General features: G+C 32.4%; 1 protein-coding gene and 1 long non-coding RNA gene across 2 annotated transcripts in view; both read left to right on the top strand.

The window, feature by feature from the left end:
• The window catches only part of fz4 (frizzled 4), a 77602-nt gene that overhangs the window by 54397 nt on the left and 6510 nt on the right, over positions 1-16695 (top strand). Inside the window, exon 2 of the mRNA XM_088193591.1 lies at positions 3367-3533. Coding sequence (XP_088049717.1) covers positions 3367-3533 — 167 coding nt within the window. The remainder of the gene's footprint in view (positions 1-3366; positions 3534-16695) is intronic.
• LOC148239336 (uncharacterized) lies at positions 10168-15592 on the top strand. The gene is made up of 2 exons (XR_015810880.1): positions 10168-11026; positions 15240-15592. It is a non-coding gene; the product is annotated as an uncharacterized LOC148239336 (long non-coding RNA).

The raw sequence follows: 16695 nt of genomic DNA, 5'->3' as shown, positions 1-16695 counted from the left end.
GATTAATAAGAACCGTTCACATGAATTTGGGATATGAATAGAATTAAGTTTACCGACAGACACATTTTATGGAAAGCTCCATGCATTTTTACGATTCTCATGCGAAGCGGTTTATTGTTTTCTAATTAATTATGTAGTTCTTAGATTACCAAAGCTCAAAAAAATAATGTCAATTAGATAAGTTGAGAAAATCGTACACAGTTTTTTGCCATTTAAATACTTCTCTATCAAAAGCTTCTAAGAAATCATGTATGTTTTCAAACATCTGGCACGGATCCACCCTTTCTTACGCAGCGATATAAAAAATATTCATTTAAAAATATTTGTATAAAAAATTAATTTTTGACAAAAATTCTGATTTTTAAATATATTTTTTTTCGCTGCATAAAAAGGGTAGATCCGTGCCAGATGTTTTGAAATATGCATGCTTTCTTGGAAATAATTCTCGAAATAAATGCTATTAACGCTATCTGTAACTATTATATTATACATCTGACTAAAATTGACTGTTTATGAAAATTAAATTATTTGCCCACACCGAATTGGCTCGTCCCTGCCGCCTGATACATCCGATTCCAAACATTCGCCGCCGTCCAAACAAATATCCGGCCCCGGACACACGCAACAAAACGACCTTAGCAAAATATTAATATCGACCAAATCGTACTTATTTTAAGTACTACGCTGGAGCAGAAACGCGCGGGCGGTTAGTTTTACGATCGACGCTGAAAGCGTATAGAATTTGTTTGGAGGATGAATGCCGCCGATTAAAAATATCGCCACCGTCTGACTTCCATCACAGTATTTTTGGATCGCGGCCCCTGTTCCGAATAATGGCGTCCGCACACGTGTCGCCTGGCCGACGGTGACATTCGACACATCCTCATCTCGAATTATGAATATTGTATTCCGGCAATAACCATGTGTGTTTTTGGTGAAGTGAAAAAAATAACCGGGAATGTAGTAACACGATCGTGGCGCCGAAATCAAACACCCAAGTCAAATAATGTGCCCGACCACCACCGGCGCGAGCGCGTTAACAATGTGTAAACAACTAGTGCAGGATAAATGTTGACGATCGCTGTTTACTTTGCTCCTCGCGTACTTATTGTAAATGCTGGGGACTGACAACTCGTTTAGTTTACCTCAAAAAATATTAAAAAAAAATGTGTTTAGCACAAATTATCACATGAATACATCAATCAAATGAATATTTAAAAAATCATAAAATGTGAGTTGGGTCGGGTGCGATGAAACACGCAAGAACTTTAAATTTGAATAATATTGTCATGAATACGAACATATCACTGTAATATATTATATGAATACGGACGTAAAGGTTGATCCAACTTCAGTTGCACTTTCCAAATCTATTTTTTATTAATTAAAAATTTGATGTATTTAAATTATAATTAAAAATAATATCAATTAAATGGCTAAATCTGGATTTTTTGCAGCAGCCGATTCTTTCGATGTAATTTTCGTACATTTCGGATATGGCGGATGTTGGTTTTTAGGTGCTTCCAACGTTTCGGGTTTGTCGGCGTAGACACGACATTTAGTGTTAAATTGCATGATAACAAAAAAATATAACGGCTTTAAATTGCATGATTTTAGCGGTTTGTTGACGTCACCAAAATGTTAAAAGTGCGATTTGTGATCTTTTCACACAAGACATCCAATGTTCTTGTTGAAACTACATGTCTTCCACATCTTCGATTTCGTGTCAAAAATAATCGGTTATCATGCGCCTATAGTGCACACTATTTACTATTACGCTCCGATCGTATTAAAAAAAGTAAGGCCCAATGACGCCGCCTGACTACAATGCGCACCAAAGAGTCACTTTTTGGTCATATAATGGTCTCTCGTGAATCACATCCCTCGCCTCATACGCGACAATTTTGCTTATTAAAATACGTTGAAATGTGCTCATCAGAAAATAAAATTTTCTTTGAAAAATCAGCATCAATTATCTAAAGATTTTTTTAAAAATCAGTATTCAATCTTTGAACACGCGCGATTATTGACAATCTGATTTACAGTGCTACTAACATAGGAAACTCGAATTGGATGATCTTGTGTATATATACTGTATAATGAATCATGCAGCATCGCATCTCCCATTACTCCGCTTCTGAGATTCCGTACGTCTGCTCGTTGAAATTGATACATTTTATATTCTCACACAGTTATTATATTCTCAAATGAAGACCTAGATGTAAAAGTATCATAATCCGCCTCTTTCGACTTTTTTTATTGCTGTGCATTTTTTAAGAAAAAAACTCGTAAATCCAACATTGTCATAAAAAAATGAAGGCAAAAATATCATCACATTTAGAAAAACAACCAATGTTTAAACTTTTTGTATGAAGAATTGTCAATTGCATGTATAAATTTAAATGTATGTCTTCTTCCTTAAAATTTAAAAAGGTTAAAATAAAATATTTTTTCTTACATTTCTTGTAAATATAAATAATTTCGTATAAAATGTTTTATATTAATAATTTTTGTTAAATGGGAGTTGATCACAGACACAAGAGTGAAATTAAAAAGTAAATAAAATGTGATGATATATGTATGTATAATTCTAGAAACTGTTGACCCTTAGCGACCCTTTTTTGCACAAGAGGATTGAGCAGCTCATATTACAAAAACGCCGCAAAAACTGTGCGTGCATATCATGTTTCTGTTACATAAAAAAATCTCGATTTTTTAAAATGTCAATGTGATACTAATTTATTATATTAATTAAAAAAAGGAAGAAAAAATGTGCAACATATACAAATAATCTCTGACCAGATGCATTTTAAATTTGAGAAATACAGTTGCAGATCATCATTTGAGTGATTCGGTTGTGATTTTGACAAAATTTATTATTTATAGAAAGAAGAGGTACTATGTCGATACATTTTTTTTAATATAATTTATTATGTTTTAATATTTGGAACATATTAATTTAAGTATTTCATTTTAATCAGATAAGAAAATTAGTTTTTACTCTTTCCTGTAAAAAATATTCTTGTTCTTCAAATTAAGTCAAACCACAATGCAAAATATTTCTTAAGGACTCCAATACTCCCCTACGCCTTCTGTTCGTGGCTGTGGTTTTATTTTTAGAAGTCAATATCGTTGTTTGCCAGTCAACCGGCTCTGGAGATGGGTCTCCCCGTGAGAAAGACGCCGGATATTCCCATCGACCCTCGTACACCAGTGTTTATGCTCCGAGAACACTTGTAAATAAATAAAGCTAACACACGGCGTGACATACAAATATACAATCATGACTTTTGGTGATCCTGAATAGGACCACCGAGGGACATGTGTACCTACAGCATTGCTATAATCAATTTTTTTCTTCCTCAGGTGGGTGGTTTTGACCGAAACGTGGAGAGCTCGAGTGGTGGGAAGAGCCAAAGGAACCACCATTGAAAGAAGAGGCCCTCCTCTTCAACTAGCTGCTTGGGGTCTCCCTGCGTTGCAGACTGTTGCTGTTTTGGTCCTGAGAGACGTAGACGCCGATGAACTAACAGGTAATTTATCACATTATGTATTTTTTATTATTAGATTTCTTCTGAAGCATGTGGCATATGTCTGTAAAAAGCGTCACGGTGCATTAAAAAAATAAATCTTTAGAACGAATGCTTTTGATTAGTTCCGTTGAACAGACGCACACTTGTGTCAACTCATGAGATAAATCCATCGGTTGGATTGATAAATGCATGCTTACATTTCGGACTATGTAAATGTTTATTATCTGATGGGAGATAACGAATGAGATTGCTAAAAAGCAGTGCTATCGCTCATATGGGACGCAATAAACTGAATTAAGTCAGTGTTGCCTTTGGTGATCTTTGTGCACATACTATTGACTATATCAGGGCGGCCTGTAAACAAATTCATATTTAAAATGTGAGATAAAAAAGGTCACCTCTGACATTTTTGTTTATCCAGTCATAAGATATACAAAAAAAATTTCGATTTCATTAAGATTCATAGTATTTCATTAAATGACATGCATTTTTCTAGTCATATTCAAATGATGGAACAAATGCAATCACCTGCTCACGTCCCTGTTTAAAATTCACGTCAAAAGCAATAAAATCGTGCCATCACCGTCACAGTAAAAACGCTCGGTTATCTAATTAATATTGAATAAACTTTTTATAACAATATTACGACTTACAATAAGTAAAAATCGAATGAAGCATATCTAAACCAAATTTTGACCAATAGGAGAGCGCCAAAAATTATTATCGCTTCTCAGAAGCCAAAAATCCACGTCAAAAGCAATACAATCATGGCGTCACAGTCACAGTGAAAACGCTCGATTATCTAGCGTTCATATTAATAAGACTTTTATAACAAAATTACGACTTACAATAAGTGAAAATGAATGAAGCATATCTAAACCAAATTTTGACCAATAGGAGAGCGCAAAAAACAATTATCACTTCTCAGAAGTCAAAAATTCACGTCAAAGGCAATAAAATCGTGTCGGCGCCGTTGCAGTGAGAACGCTCGGTAACGAGAATGGAGCGTGAATAATTTATATGTGATGATTGATAAACAGTAAAGTTTTCATAATGACACGAAAATTTACCATAATCGTTTATGCATCCCGAATTATATACACTAACATTGGTTATGTCAGAAAAAAATTATTGGTGTTATGCAGGGCTTTTTTGTCATGTAACGCGGTGGAACGGCGTTCCGGCGCCTTTTTTACGTTATTTTTACTGTTTCAAAAGCAATTGTTACTGAATACTACTACTACCTAGTTACTTCTCAACCACCGGTCCCACTAAAAAAAAGTCCAAAACAATAACAAAAAATATGAAAATATTGGTGCAAGTTGATGATTCTGAATAATCTCAAGCTGATTTTAAGGAGCAAGGCCGAACTCAAAATGATTGGTCGGATTGCTGGTCATTAGATCAAAAAACTTTTGTTCAAAAATGAATGGTTAAACATACACAAAATGAGACTTGGCTGCACATATTGCAGAAATGTTGGAACTTTTGGAACTGAAACGACGACGAGAATCCAAATTTTCAAAGAATGGACCAACACATATTCTGTGCAAGATAATAAGTTACAATTAAGCTCAAATTCAATCACAGAAAATCTGCTGCACACAAAACAACGTTAAAAATTATTTCTGTAACCGAAAAAAAGGGAGTTTAAAGCATTTTTTTTAAATGTTTTTATATCTGTATCGAAAGTGTTGGAATGAATTCACAGATACATTTATTTTTAGACTTAATCGAACTCGAAAACGTAACGGTAAAGGGAATATTTCAGTCCTTACTCCAATATCCTGATTTTTATGTGATGACAGAAGAATATTTAAAAAAATATTTAGTTTCGGTAGCATGCGATGGCGCTGCTGTGATGTTACGATGTAAAAGTAAAGTGAAAATATTTCTGACAGAGAAAACTCCTTCCATTATAATTTGGCATTGTGCTTTGGCATGATGTTGTAAAGAAAATTTCAGGAATCAATAGATTCAAATCACATATGCCCCCCCCCAATGACGTTTATGTTTAGAATCCATATCAAAAGCAATAAAATCATACCATCGCAGTGGCAACGGTAAGTTATCTAGTGTTCATATTAAGACTTTTAAACCAATACTACGACTTAAAGAGAGAAGTAAAAAATCCACGTTAAAAGCAATAAAATCGTGCCTTCGCCGTCGAAGTGGAAACGCTCCATTATATAACGTTCATATTAATAATACTTTTTATAACAATATTAAGACTTATAATTAATGAGAATCGAATAAGGTACATCTAAATCGAATTTTAACAAATAGGAGAGAGCAAAAAACAATTATCACTTCTCAGAAGGCAAAAATTCACGTCAAAAGCAATAAAATCGTGCCGTCGCCGTCACAGTGGAAGCGCTTGGTTATCTAGCGTTAATATTAATAAGACTTTTGATAACAAAATTACGAATACATAAAGTGAAAATCGAATGAAGCATATCTAAACCGAATTTCGACCAATAGGAGAGCGCAAAAAACAATTATCACTTCTCAGAAGTCAAAAATTCACGTCAAAAGCAATAAAATCGTGCCATCGCCGTCACAGTGGAAACGCTCGGTTATCTAGCGTTAATATTAATAAGACTTTTGATAACAAAATTACGACTTACATTAAGTGAAAATCGAATGAAGCATATCTAAACCAAATTTTGACCAATAGGAGAGCGCAAAAAACAATTATCACTTCTCAAAAGTCAAAAATTCACGCCAAAAGCAATAAAATCGTGCCGTCGCCGTCGCAGTGAGAACGCTCGTTACCGAGCGTTCTCACTGCAATGGCGCCGACACGATTTTATTGCCTTTGACGTGAATTTTTGACTTCTGAGAAGTGATAATTGTTTTTGCGCCCTCCTATTGACCAAAATTCGGTTTGAATACACTTTGACCAATACTCTCAAATTAATAGTTTGTAAAGATGGCCCTAATATTTTTAAAACAGTTATATCGAAATGCAGACAATGGAACAATATGCGAGATGTGACATCTATCTATACTCCTTCTTTCGCTTATTTCTCCCTGAGTGTTAATTTAGCTAAGTTTGATCCAATGAAAGTTCTAAAACTATAATTAGTTTTAAAATTGTCATTAGGTCAAATTGGGTTTGGGTTTGAACAGCAAATTTACGTTTCGCAACTGTCATATTTAAGAACAATATATAATTTCACTATTAAAAATTTTCGCTAATAAAAATATATATTTATTGGTGTAAATGTATTTGGGCATCGCATTTATATATCTTTTGCACCTGCCAGATAAATTATATTTTACTGATAAAAATATATATCTACTGGTGAAAATGTATTTCGATATGATTTCACTGAAATGACATATTTTTTAAAAACATTTTAGGATAGATTCAAGATTTAGATTTTCTTCGAGGTATTATCTGAGAATTTTCAGTTTGGATTAATTGTTTTTGCGCTCTCCTATTGACCAAAATTCGGTTTGAATACACATTGACCAATACTCTCATATCAAAAGTACGTAGTAATATCAGTAAGGATAGCTATCATATTTAAAAAAAGTTTAAGTAAAAAATAAAGCATTTTTTTAAATTAATAAAATTAAAACTACACGTGGATCAAGGCAAGGATTAAAATACATAAAAGTATATTGAAGCAATAGTGAAAAGAGCGATAATATAATATTGAAACCCTTTGAAAACAAAAAACAATACTGTCCTGTGTACTTTAAAATACCGCTACCACCCCTCAGTGTGACCGACCAATCATAGGGCATATATTAGTGTTATTCATTTCTTGAAAATTCAAATATATGTAAAATATAGTATTTGTTACTATTTTTATATATGGAAAATATTTATACTGATTTCATTTACAACAATTTGGGTCAATATTTACATATGTAATTTATATTATGGTTAATAATTCCATAACATAATATTTTCTTACCGTATGAGTCATATAGCATTTACATGAAAACTTATCTGTTATTTAGCCGTGAATCTTATTTTTTTAGATGACACTTTAACTATTTGAGTTCCAAATATGACAGTATTTTATATTATTAAAATTTTCATACTAATTCAACATGCTTTTAATAAGATGCAGTATATTCTATGCAAAAGCGAATGGTTTTATCTATTTGGCGAGAATGTTGAATTATTTCATAAGAATATTAAGGAGTTTGATCCATCGTCAGGTTGTTAATAATCTTTTCGCCTTGCAAGGAACACAAAAAACAAGACTTTAACGAGGTATCATCGTATTTTTTTAATGTTCAAGTTAATCGTTCGTATATTACGGATTAACCGCAGTATACCGGCGCACAATTAAAGTCGGCAAATATTAATCATACTTATCGTCTTGTCATCTCGCCGCCTCTTCTTTGCACAACGCTGACTGCCGTTTCGGGATTAGGGTCGGCACTTTTTAACAAGAAAAATAAGTAAAAGAAGCAGAGGGAACACAAGCGGTCCCGTATTTGCATATAATGTCCGCTTTTGTCTTTGTTCGTGCCGGCTTTATCTCATAACCGGAGGAGCTGCGACAACGGCGAAAGTTTTGTAGTTCCTTTATCGTTCGTCCAACGAGAACCACCTACCTCTTCTCTCGGCGGGATTAATGGCAGCAGTCTCGGATTCGAGTTTTATATGTATTTATGTCGTTCTAGTTCACAAAGAATTGTATAGGAGAGGCGACCCGTGTCAGTCGAGATCCGTGACTGGTTTCCACTTTACATAAATGTGTATGCATTGCTTTGAATATAAGCTTTTTTAAAGTAACGAAAACTTTGGAAAGATTCAGATTTCAATGTAATTAAAACATATGCATACACTTTAAAAGCTTTTCTTGATTAAACCATTGAAACGCGCTTTGTTCGAATGCTCACTTCGCGGAAAGGCACGCGCGCTTTGCAAACAACAACTTTCCTCATAGCTATGAACAAGGAACTGTATGTTCTTAACAATGCACAATTTTTAAAGCTTGCTACTATGAATAAACACAAGTAAATTATCTACAAACATCAACTACTATCTGATTTTTTTAGAAGTCGCCGTTGTTTATTATACTCGAGAGCTACAAAAAAATCTGGAAAATACAGTTAGTTCTCATAATTATCATAATCAACCACACATTTTCTATTATCTTCGGATTTGACTAATGCATTTCCATTTTTTGTAAGCCGCAGGTACTCATCTGTATTCACTTTCCAGGTACTGATGGTGTGGTTTGCCTATCTGAATGGATAATCTTTTTGGCGTTGGAATATATTTTACCTGGACGCGTATCAAAGGCCCTCCCACGCAGCTGTGTAGATTCGTCGAGGGAATTGTTTATTGTGGTCGTATCAATTCCACCACTGACATTCGTGTCCAATCTCAGCTAATATGATGCGTGTAAAAGAAGTATTTTCGCGTAGGTAGCAGCATAATGATATTTTTAGTAATATTGTTTTATTGATGCTCCTTTCTTGATTGGCGAAGTCAACGCCAAGCTGAATCAATGAGATTCAGCAGCAACATTATGTTTCTTTTTCGTATGAAATACTGTTGCCATAAATGTATTTTGTTTGTGGCTTGGGTCGACAAACCGCGGCTCGCGAGCCGCATTCGGCTCTTGGGATATACGCGTCCGGCTCGTTATTAATATTTTATTGAATATTATGCAAAAATATAAATTTTTAAAACAAATCAAAAATTTTTGAAAAAATAAAAAATCTGCTAAATATCCTATACTTCACTGTTTAACAGATATGGTAATTCTTTATTTTTTTCAGAAGATTTATTTTGTATCTTTAGCTTTGTTGATATAATATTTTAACTGTGACCTAGATTTGACCGTTTAAAGAGTATCGCCGTACATGTACGGTGGTTTTAAGGTACTCCAGATCGTTATGTAATTTCATATATTTAATTATATAATACTTCTTTTAATTACAATTAATATAAATTAAAGTAACAAAAAATATTAAAAGTCTATATTGATATAAAAAAAACACAAAAGCCGATTAATATATAATACATATTTAAATACATTACGTAATTTAATAATAGAAAATTGTTACAATTATTATTAAAATATATTAATATTACAAAAAAGTAGTAATATAAATCAAAGCAATAAAATCGTTTTACTATATTTTACTATAAATGTAATATAAAATGAAAATAAATAAATAAATAACAACAGAAATAATTATAGAAAAATTCGTAAAATTAACTCATTTCTAGTATACTAAAAAATATCAAATCTGTTGTGAGAGATCTTATTGTTGAAATTCGCGTTAATGACTGTGTCATCAATAATAATATACTGGACAATAGATAAATTATGGGACCACACAAAGCCCTCGTTACGATTATAAAAAGGGCTTCCCATAAATAACACGCAAAGATTCTCCGATGCTTTGAATGAATATTTCTCTGTTACGAAACGGTCACGAGAAACAATATATCACCAGAAGACAAAAGCACCGTAAAGTCACAACGTTCCGTTGCACAATTAGACCTTGGAGTTGTCCGATTGCGAGTGCAACGATTGGCTAGATGATTGATCAGGAAGCTTTGCAGCCCTGAAAGTTGACTTTTTATAACAATAATTGAGAATCAAATGAAGCAGAATTAAAACCAATTTTGACTAATAGGAGAGTGCTCAAAAAACAATTATTCCTTTCCAGAATTCAAAAATAATAAATATATTGAAAAGCAAAATATCCAATGAGAATTTGGAATCTACTAAAAACTATAAGCTATCTACATATTAAATATACAGAAACTTTCAGAAGAAATGTAAGGTTACTGCTCACATTAGTTTTAAGAATTTTTTATTATATTTGTAATATATATTCATAGTTCTTGAAAAAAATTCAATATTCAATGCTACAAAAATTTGACTCTTTTGGATTAAGAGCTTGCCGACGTCTGACTTAAGGCAACCACTGCGTTTTTCGAGAATTTCTGAACACATATAATACATACATACGTGGATATGAATCTGAGTGCATGTGTCTCTCCAGATCTCACCGGTTCGATAAAGGAGCTACAAGGGCCTCTCGAGATTTAGGGGGCCGCTGCAACGAGACATCTCGCCGAGATTACGCCGGATAAAACAGTCCCCATGCCATAGGGTTTTAAACGTCCAAGATAATTATCGAAAAAAGCCGCCGCGTTCTCTTTGTGCTCGTTTATTCTCTCTCGTCTTATGCAAATGGTCGGCTACCGTTTGGCCCTACATTCCCTACTCTCGAGGCTGTTCCTCGAGTTGTTTTGCTTCGTTCGCATTCTCCGGCGCCATTGTGTTCGGAAATGATTAATCGCGTCTTGTGTTCGTGCTGGATGCTGCTACTCGAGGATCGTGTGCTCGAGCAGTCCAGGTTAGGAACGAGGAATATTTATGGAAATGTGAACAACACTGTTCAAGTCACAGTTTTTGTCTTTGATTTTTTCGAGATGCTTACAGTAATATTCTAGTTTTGTTATATATATTTAAAATGAAAAAGAGGCGTTTTTTAGAGTTAACCCTTTGCACTCGTATTTTTTTTTTGGTTGGGGTAGCGCCAGCTCGTATTTAATTTCGAGACATTTTTTATGTTCAATTTTTGGAAGTAAAAATGAAATAAAACATGTTTTGATTAATCTTTTTACAAATTAAAATTAATACAGCGAAAGATTGATAGTTTGTCAGTATTTTAGTTAAAAAAAAATTAATTAAATATTTAAAATATATTATAATTTAAATACTTTAATCGGAAAATAACTTTTTTTATTGTACTTTTTTAAATAATTTGTAAAACGTTAACCATGAAACTTAGAAAAGAATAATTTATTAAAATATGTTCACGAAGAATTGTACTTACTATTCACCAAAAATAAATGACATAGTATTAGGTATACATAGTATAGGAAGGTAAATGTAATGATGTTTTTAGATGATTTTTCGTCCATCGCAATCAAATGCGCGGTAAAACAAATAAATGAATTATTTAAAAAAACAGCTGAGTGCTGTAGCGGCAGGGGTTTATAACCATTAAGAAATTTGTAAATAGCTAGATGTCATATGAATTCTGAATAATTAAAATATTGGACTGTTTGTATTTTTTTTGCACCTATCGTTTATTATCTTGCGCAATGCGCATATTATCTTGCGCATCGCGCTCGTTCTATAGAGTTTAGCGCTCATAACATCGATCAACAATTTGCGTTCATACAAAAAAATAATGGTTACAATAAAATTTAATCAAGATTAAAATTACAAAGAGCACAAGTTTTTTACTTGTTGTTTTTTTTTCTTAGTAAAACCTTAGTTTTTAGTTTTTTTAATTGTTGTTTTTTCTTGGTAAATAGGTAATATATTCCCATTAACAAGTTTTAGACTTTATAGAAAATCAGATTACAATAAACGTATTATAAAAAATAAAAAAATATACTGTTAGTTAAATAAAACATATATCAACATATAATAACGTTTAAAAACACATTTAATACGAAAAATTGTTATGCACCTTACAATAAATAAAACACAAACAATATGCACATCAGCACATATGTTTTAAGCAAAAGGATACATTTTGACGATATAACCAATGATTTTTAAAAGCAAAATTTAACACTTTTGACGCTAAGTTGCCGATAATGAGATTCCAAATAAATTAAAGCGAAGGTCCATATATAAAGGAGAATCTAGATTAGGAAATATGGTTCTAGGACACTAACCGCCTGGAAATATACCCCTTGGACAATAACCCCCCGTCAAAACCCCCCTGGACATTGACCCCCCGTGCTAATAACCCCCTGACAATTAACCCACCATGCAAATAATCCCCCTGACAATTAACCCCCGCCACGTATAAAGATAATACAGATATTACTTAACACGTCTCGTGACGCTCTATTATACTTAATAAAACATATACTTACGCCATTACCAAAGTTTAGCTGTATTATACATACATATGTATCTAGCCTAATAATATTTTAAAATTTTTAATACTCTTTATAACAATTTTGCTCGCACAGGTCACCGGTACAAAATATACAATACGTATATTTTCTTCGTAAATGTGTTAGTTTTATTGATATTTTAAAAATTCTGTATTTTGCTGAATGAAATAAATTAGTATTGATACTGATTATTCGTATTAAACATTATTTTATTAAAATAATGACCATTTATTATAAATAATAACAACTTATATAAAATACTTATCTCTATACGTGGCGGGGGTTAATCGTCAGGGGGGTTATTTACACGGGGGGTTAATTTTCAAGGGGCTATTTGTCGGGGGGTTATTTGTACAGGGGGTTAATGTCCAGGGGAGTTTTGATGGGAGATATATCTATCCAGGGGGTATTTGTCCTGCGTTTACATGCACTTAGGATAGGAATATTTAAAATACGAAAAGGAAGGCCAAATTAAATTAGATATTTTTTAATATATTCACTGTCTATGGCAGAGCTCAGAAAATTACGGCCAAATCCAGCCCTCTGCTTATTTTAATCCGGGCTGCAAGTAATTGTTAAATTTGACATATAAAAAAATCAAAGTATGTGCTATAATAGAGCGGCCAACCGTCGAGTTAAGGAGCTAGCTAGGTATCACATTATAAGGTGCTCCTATTGCTTTGTATTTCACCGTGACGTTATGCACTTTAAATTTGAAAGCATCTTCAGTGCCCACGTAACGCCTTTTGCAATACATTTGAATATTTGAGAGAAATGATAAAGCTCATTTTAATTTTGCTTCCTGGCCCGCTGAGCTTAAAATATTTACAATCTGGTCCTTCACAAAAAAGGTTTGCCGACCCCTGGTCTATGGTGTTACACGAGCAAAATAACCTTGTCTATATTCTTCAGTCATATGTTTTACAGAGAGACATTCAAAACGCGTCATGGCGATTTTACAACTTTATATTTAGATTGTCTTGTATAACCGGAATGTCGTAGTCCTTAAGGCGTTGAACTGATATCCTAGAGACTATCGGTTCAGGTCCCGCAGCAAACTAAACATTTTAATATTAAGAATGCGCTATTATTAAAATTAAGCCCTAACTGCTAAGCGACATCTATTGATTGTAAGCTGTAATTATAGTTAACAATATATAATAGATATCACTAATTTACAAAGTGTGTTTTAAATTTTAAGTATTGATTATGTTGTGCATAAACGACTTTTACCAATAGTTTTTCAATGACGCATATTTAAGTCATCCACCTTTAGAGTGTTAAATATGGATAAATTTATATAAGTGTAATACAATCCTAAAACTCACTGAAAAAAATATGTTTTACAAGACTTTTAACCCTTTCACCGCGGTGTCATCAAGAAAATCGCCAGTACTCATTAGACATTTAAAGGTGGCGTAAGCATTTGAGCCTAATAAAATGGCTTTTTAGTATAATTTAAGGCTGTAAATCAATTATTTGAACCATAATATTTTTAAAAATATGGCATGAATAGGTGCCCCCACATATTAACAAATTTCGAAATGGCGCTCAAAAATATCAGCTGTGGTGATAATATAAATGCAATTGGGACCAGGCCCCACCCAATTTTTTCGTACATAAAAACAAATAGGTGGGGCTGGTAAAGTTTTATTATATTTTGTGAAAATGATCAAATTTTATATTTAGACAAATGTTCTACAAGTTTTTCGTATGTATTTGCCCATTTGAGGCAGAAATGATAAATATTACATTGTTTTTTTTGTGGGGATCTGTTTTGGATTGGCAGGCGTTTTTACACCTAGAGCGAACCAGCGTAGTTTGGCCTCGTGGCTTTATTTTGAATTTTTAAGTTTTGAATTTATTAAAACAGTTCTAAAAATATAAATAAATTGATCATAAAAAAATTTTACATTAAAAGATTATCCTAAAACTTGAAGCTTTAAATACTTGTACCAGATTTAAAATTGGTAAAAATAGTCTTAGCATAAACGCATACTATTACTGTCACAGTAATAATATCACGGTTAATATCGAATTCATCGTCACGTCCTTAAAAATTCAATATTATATCGTCATTCGTAATTATATGGATAATTTTTAAAAGAAAATCAATATATGTATTTATAAATAATTAAAACACAGATTACTAATTCTGTTTTACATAATTTAGCTATTTACTAGCTCGAAAATATATTAAATGTTTCGAGACTAATATTATCGTTTGAGTTGAGTACCCAGGTCGATAGTTGTCAATCGCTCATTTTATTAGTGCGAGCGAGTAAGCGAGCTCTGCTAGCATAACGGCATCTCGCTCTTTTTCCGTCTTAAAAATTTTATTTTTATTTCATAACAGACACACAATATAAAGTAATAATTATGCACAATTAGAGCATATGATCCCGTTCCATCCCATATCATAAAAATATAGATGCCCTTAGAAGGAAAAAATCAGTTGTAAGGCAATAATTGACAACCTAAATCTGTCAAGTCTAGCGCGATGCCGTCCTAACAGCGCGCGCTTTGACCATGTTCCGATGAAAAATTTTACAATAAACTTACACTTGTAAATTTAAGATTATTGAGTTATTTGCATAAGTTAAAAATTCAATATTACTGAAATGTGTTTAACAGAAGTCTTTTTACTATTAATAAATTGAAATTTTCAAAATTTGCTTGAACACAAAGCCAATAAATGCATTCAAAGTTTTGTCGACATATTGTCGACGTTCGAGTACAACGCTTGAAATACGATGTCGACACATAGTCGACTTACGAGCGCAAAGGGTTAATTTTACATTGCCACATAAAATTGTTTCATTGAATTAAAATAAACAATTTAACCTATTCTATAAAAATACCAGTTTGAAGGCTAGTTCGTGCTATTATAATCAATTGACCAATAAGAGAGCACAAAAAACAATTATCCGAATAATTACGTGATTTTTTGGATGAAGTTTAAAGTCTCGATTAACGCGGATTTTTATTTTTTGTAGCCTATTCCATTTTTTGTATGTGTTCTATGCTTCGATTTACGCGAAATTTCGCGGAACCCATCTACCGTGCAAATCAAGATATGACTGTAAACGATATTTCGGAATTCGGCAACCAAAGGATTAAAACATCAAAGTGAAAAAAATAATACATATTTAACTACATATGTATTTATATTAATTTCAATTGTTTTTTTATTGTGAAAATATTTTTAAAACAAATGTATTAAAAAACATAAAATTGACACATCAAAATTTTGTATTTTTTGCGATTTGTATAACAGAAAATAATCAGAAATGTGGGTGTTAGCTGTGTTATTATTTAGCACACGATAAAAATATCATATTTGTCTTAAACTAAACTCAGTTATATTTAAAGATACATATTAAATTACCATAATAAATATTAAATTAAACTCATTTGATTTTAATTTCAAACAATTTATTTTGTATGATCGATCACAATTTTGATTATATTTTTTTACAAATTGTTATTCATTTTATATAATTTTAATTTTGTATTCTCTTCAAACTTGAATTTTTCTACATAACATATTTATAACGGATGCTATGGAGTATCTTCTGACGCTGCTCGTCTGTGCGATCTTCTCGCTCTCCTTGTTCTTCTTGATCTAGGCCGTCTTCTCATTTCTACAGTTTGAAGACTAGCTCTGGTCCTCCTGCTCCTTCTCCGCATTGGCCTTCTCGATCTAGATCTTCCTGATCTACGAGCAGTAGTTATCTCAGATTCAGGCATAGTTGGAGGAGACGATTGATATTGACCTATTTTAATGGGCGATGAAGCACTACTAATAGCTGTGAAAATGACAATAAAATAATATATAAAAAAAATGACAAAAGAAAAAATATATTATTTTATATTCAAATTTTATATGCTGTTCATAATTGACGAAAACATGAATTTAATTTGAATTATAATTCAAACGAAGTAAAAAACTGTTCGCAAAAATCGCAATTGCGCCCATTATTCTTGTCCGTTGCGTCTAGGACGTAAGTACTCGAAATAATGGCGTTTTTGTCAATTGCTACGCTTTTTTATGTGCGTTTAAATATTTTTATTTTACTGGCGTGTTGTATATATACCAATTTATGATTAAATATAGGCAATCATGATGAAATGGGTAAATTCTAATAAATTATAATTTTAAGTACTGCAGAGTATTGATTATAAGAGTTTTGGTTAAAGTATATTCAAACCAAATTTTGGTCAATATGAGAGCGCAAAAAC

This window comes from Plectrocnemia conspersa, unplaced genomic scaffold (assembly GCF_051122295.1).
Source record: "Plectrocnemia conspersa isolate PC_06_02 unplaced genomic scaffold, ASM5112229v1 ptg000001l, whole genome shotgun sequence".
NCBI lineage: Eukaryota > Metazoa > Arthropoda > Insecta > Trichoptera > Polycentropodidae > Plectrocnemia > Plectrocnemia conspersa.
This window is presented reverse-complemented; position numbering and strand designations above follow the sequence as displayed.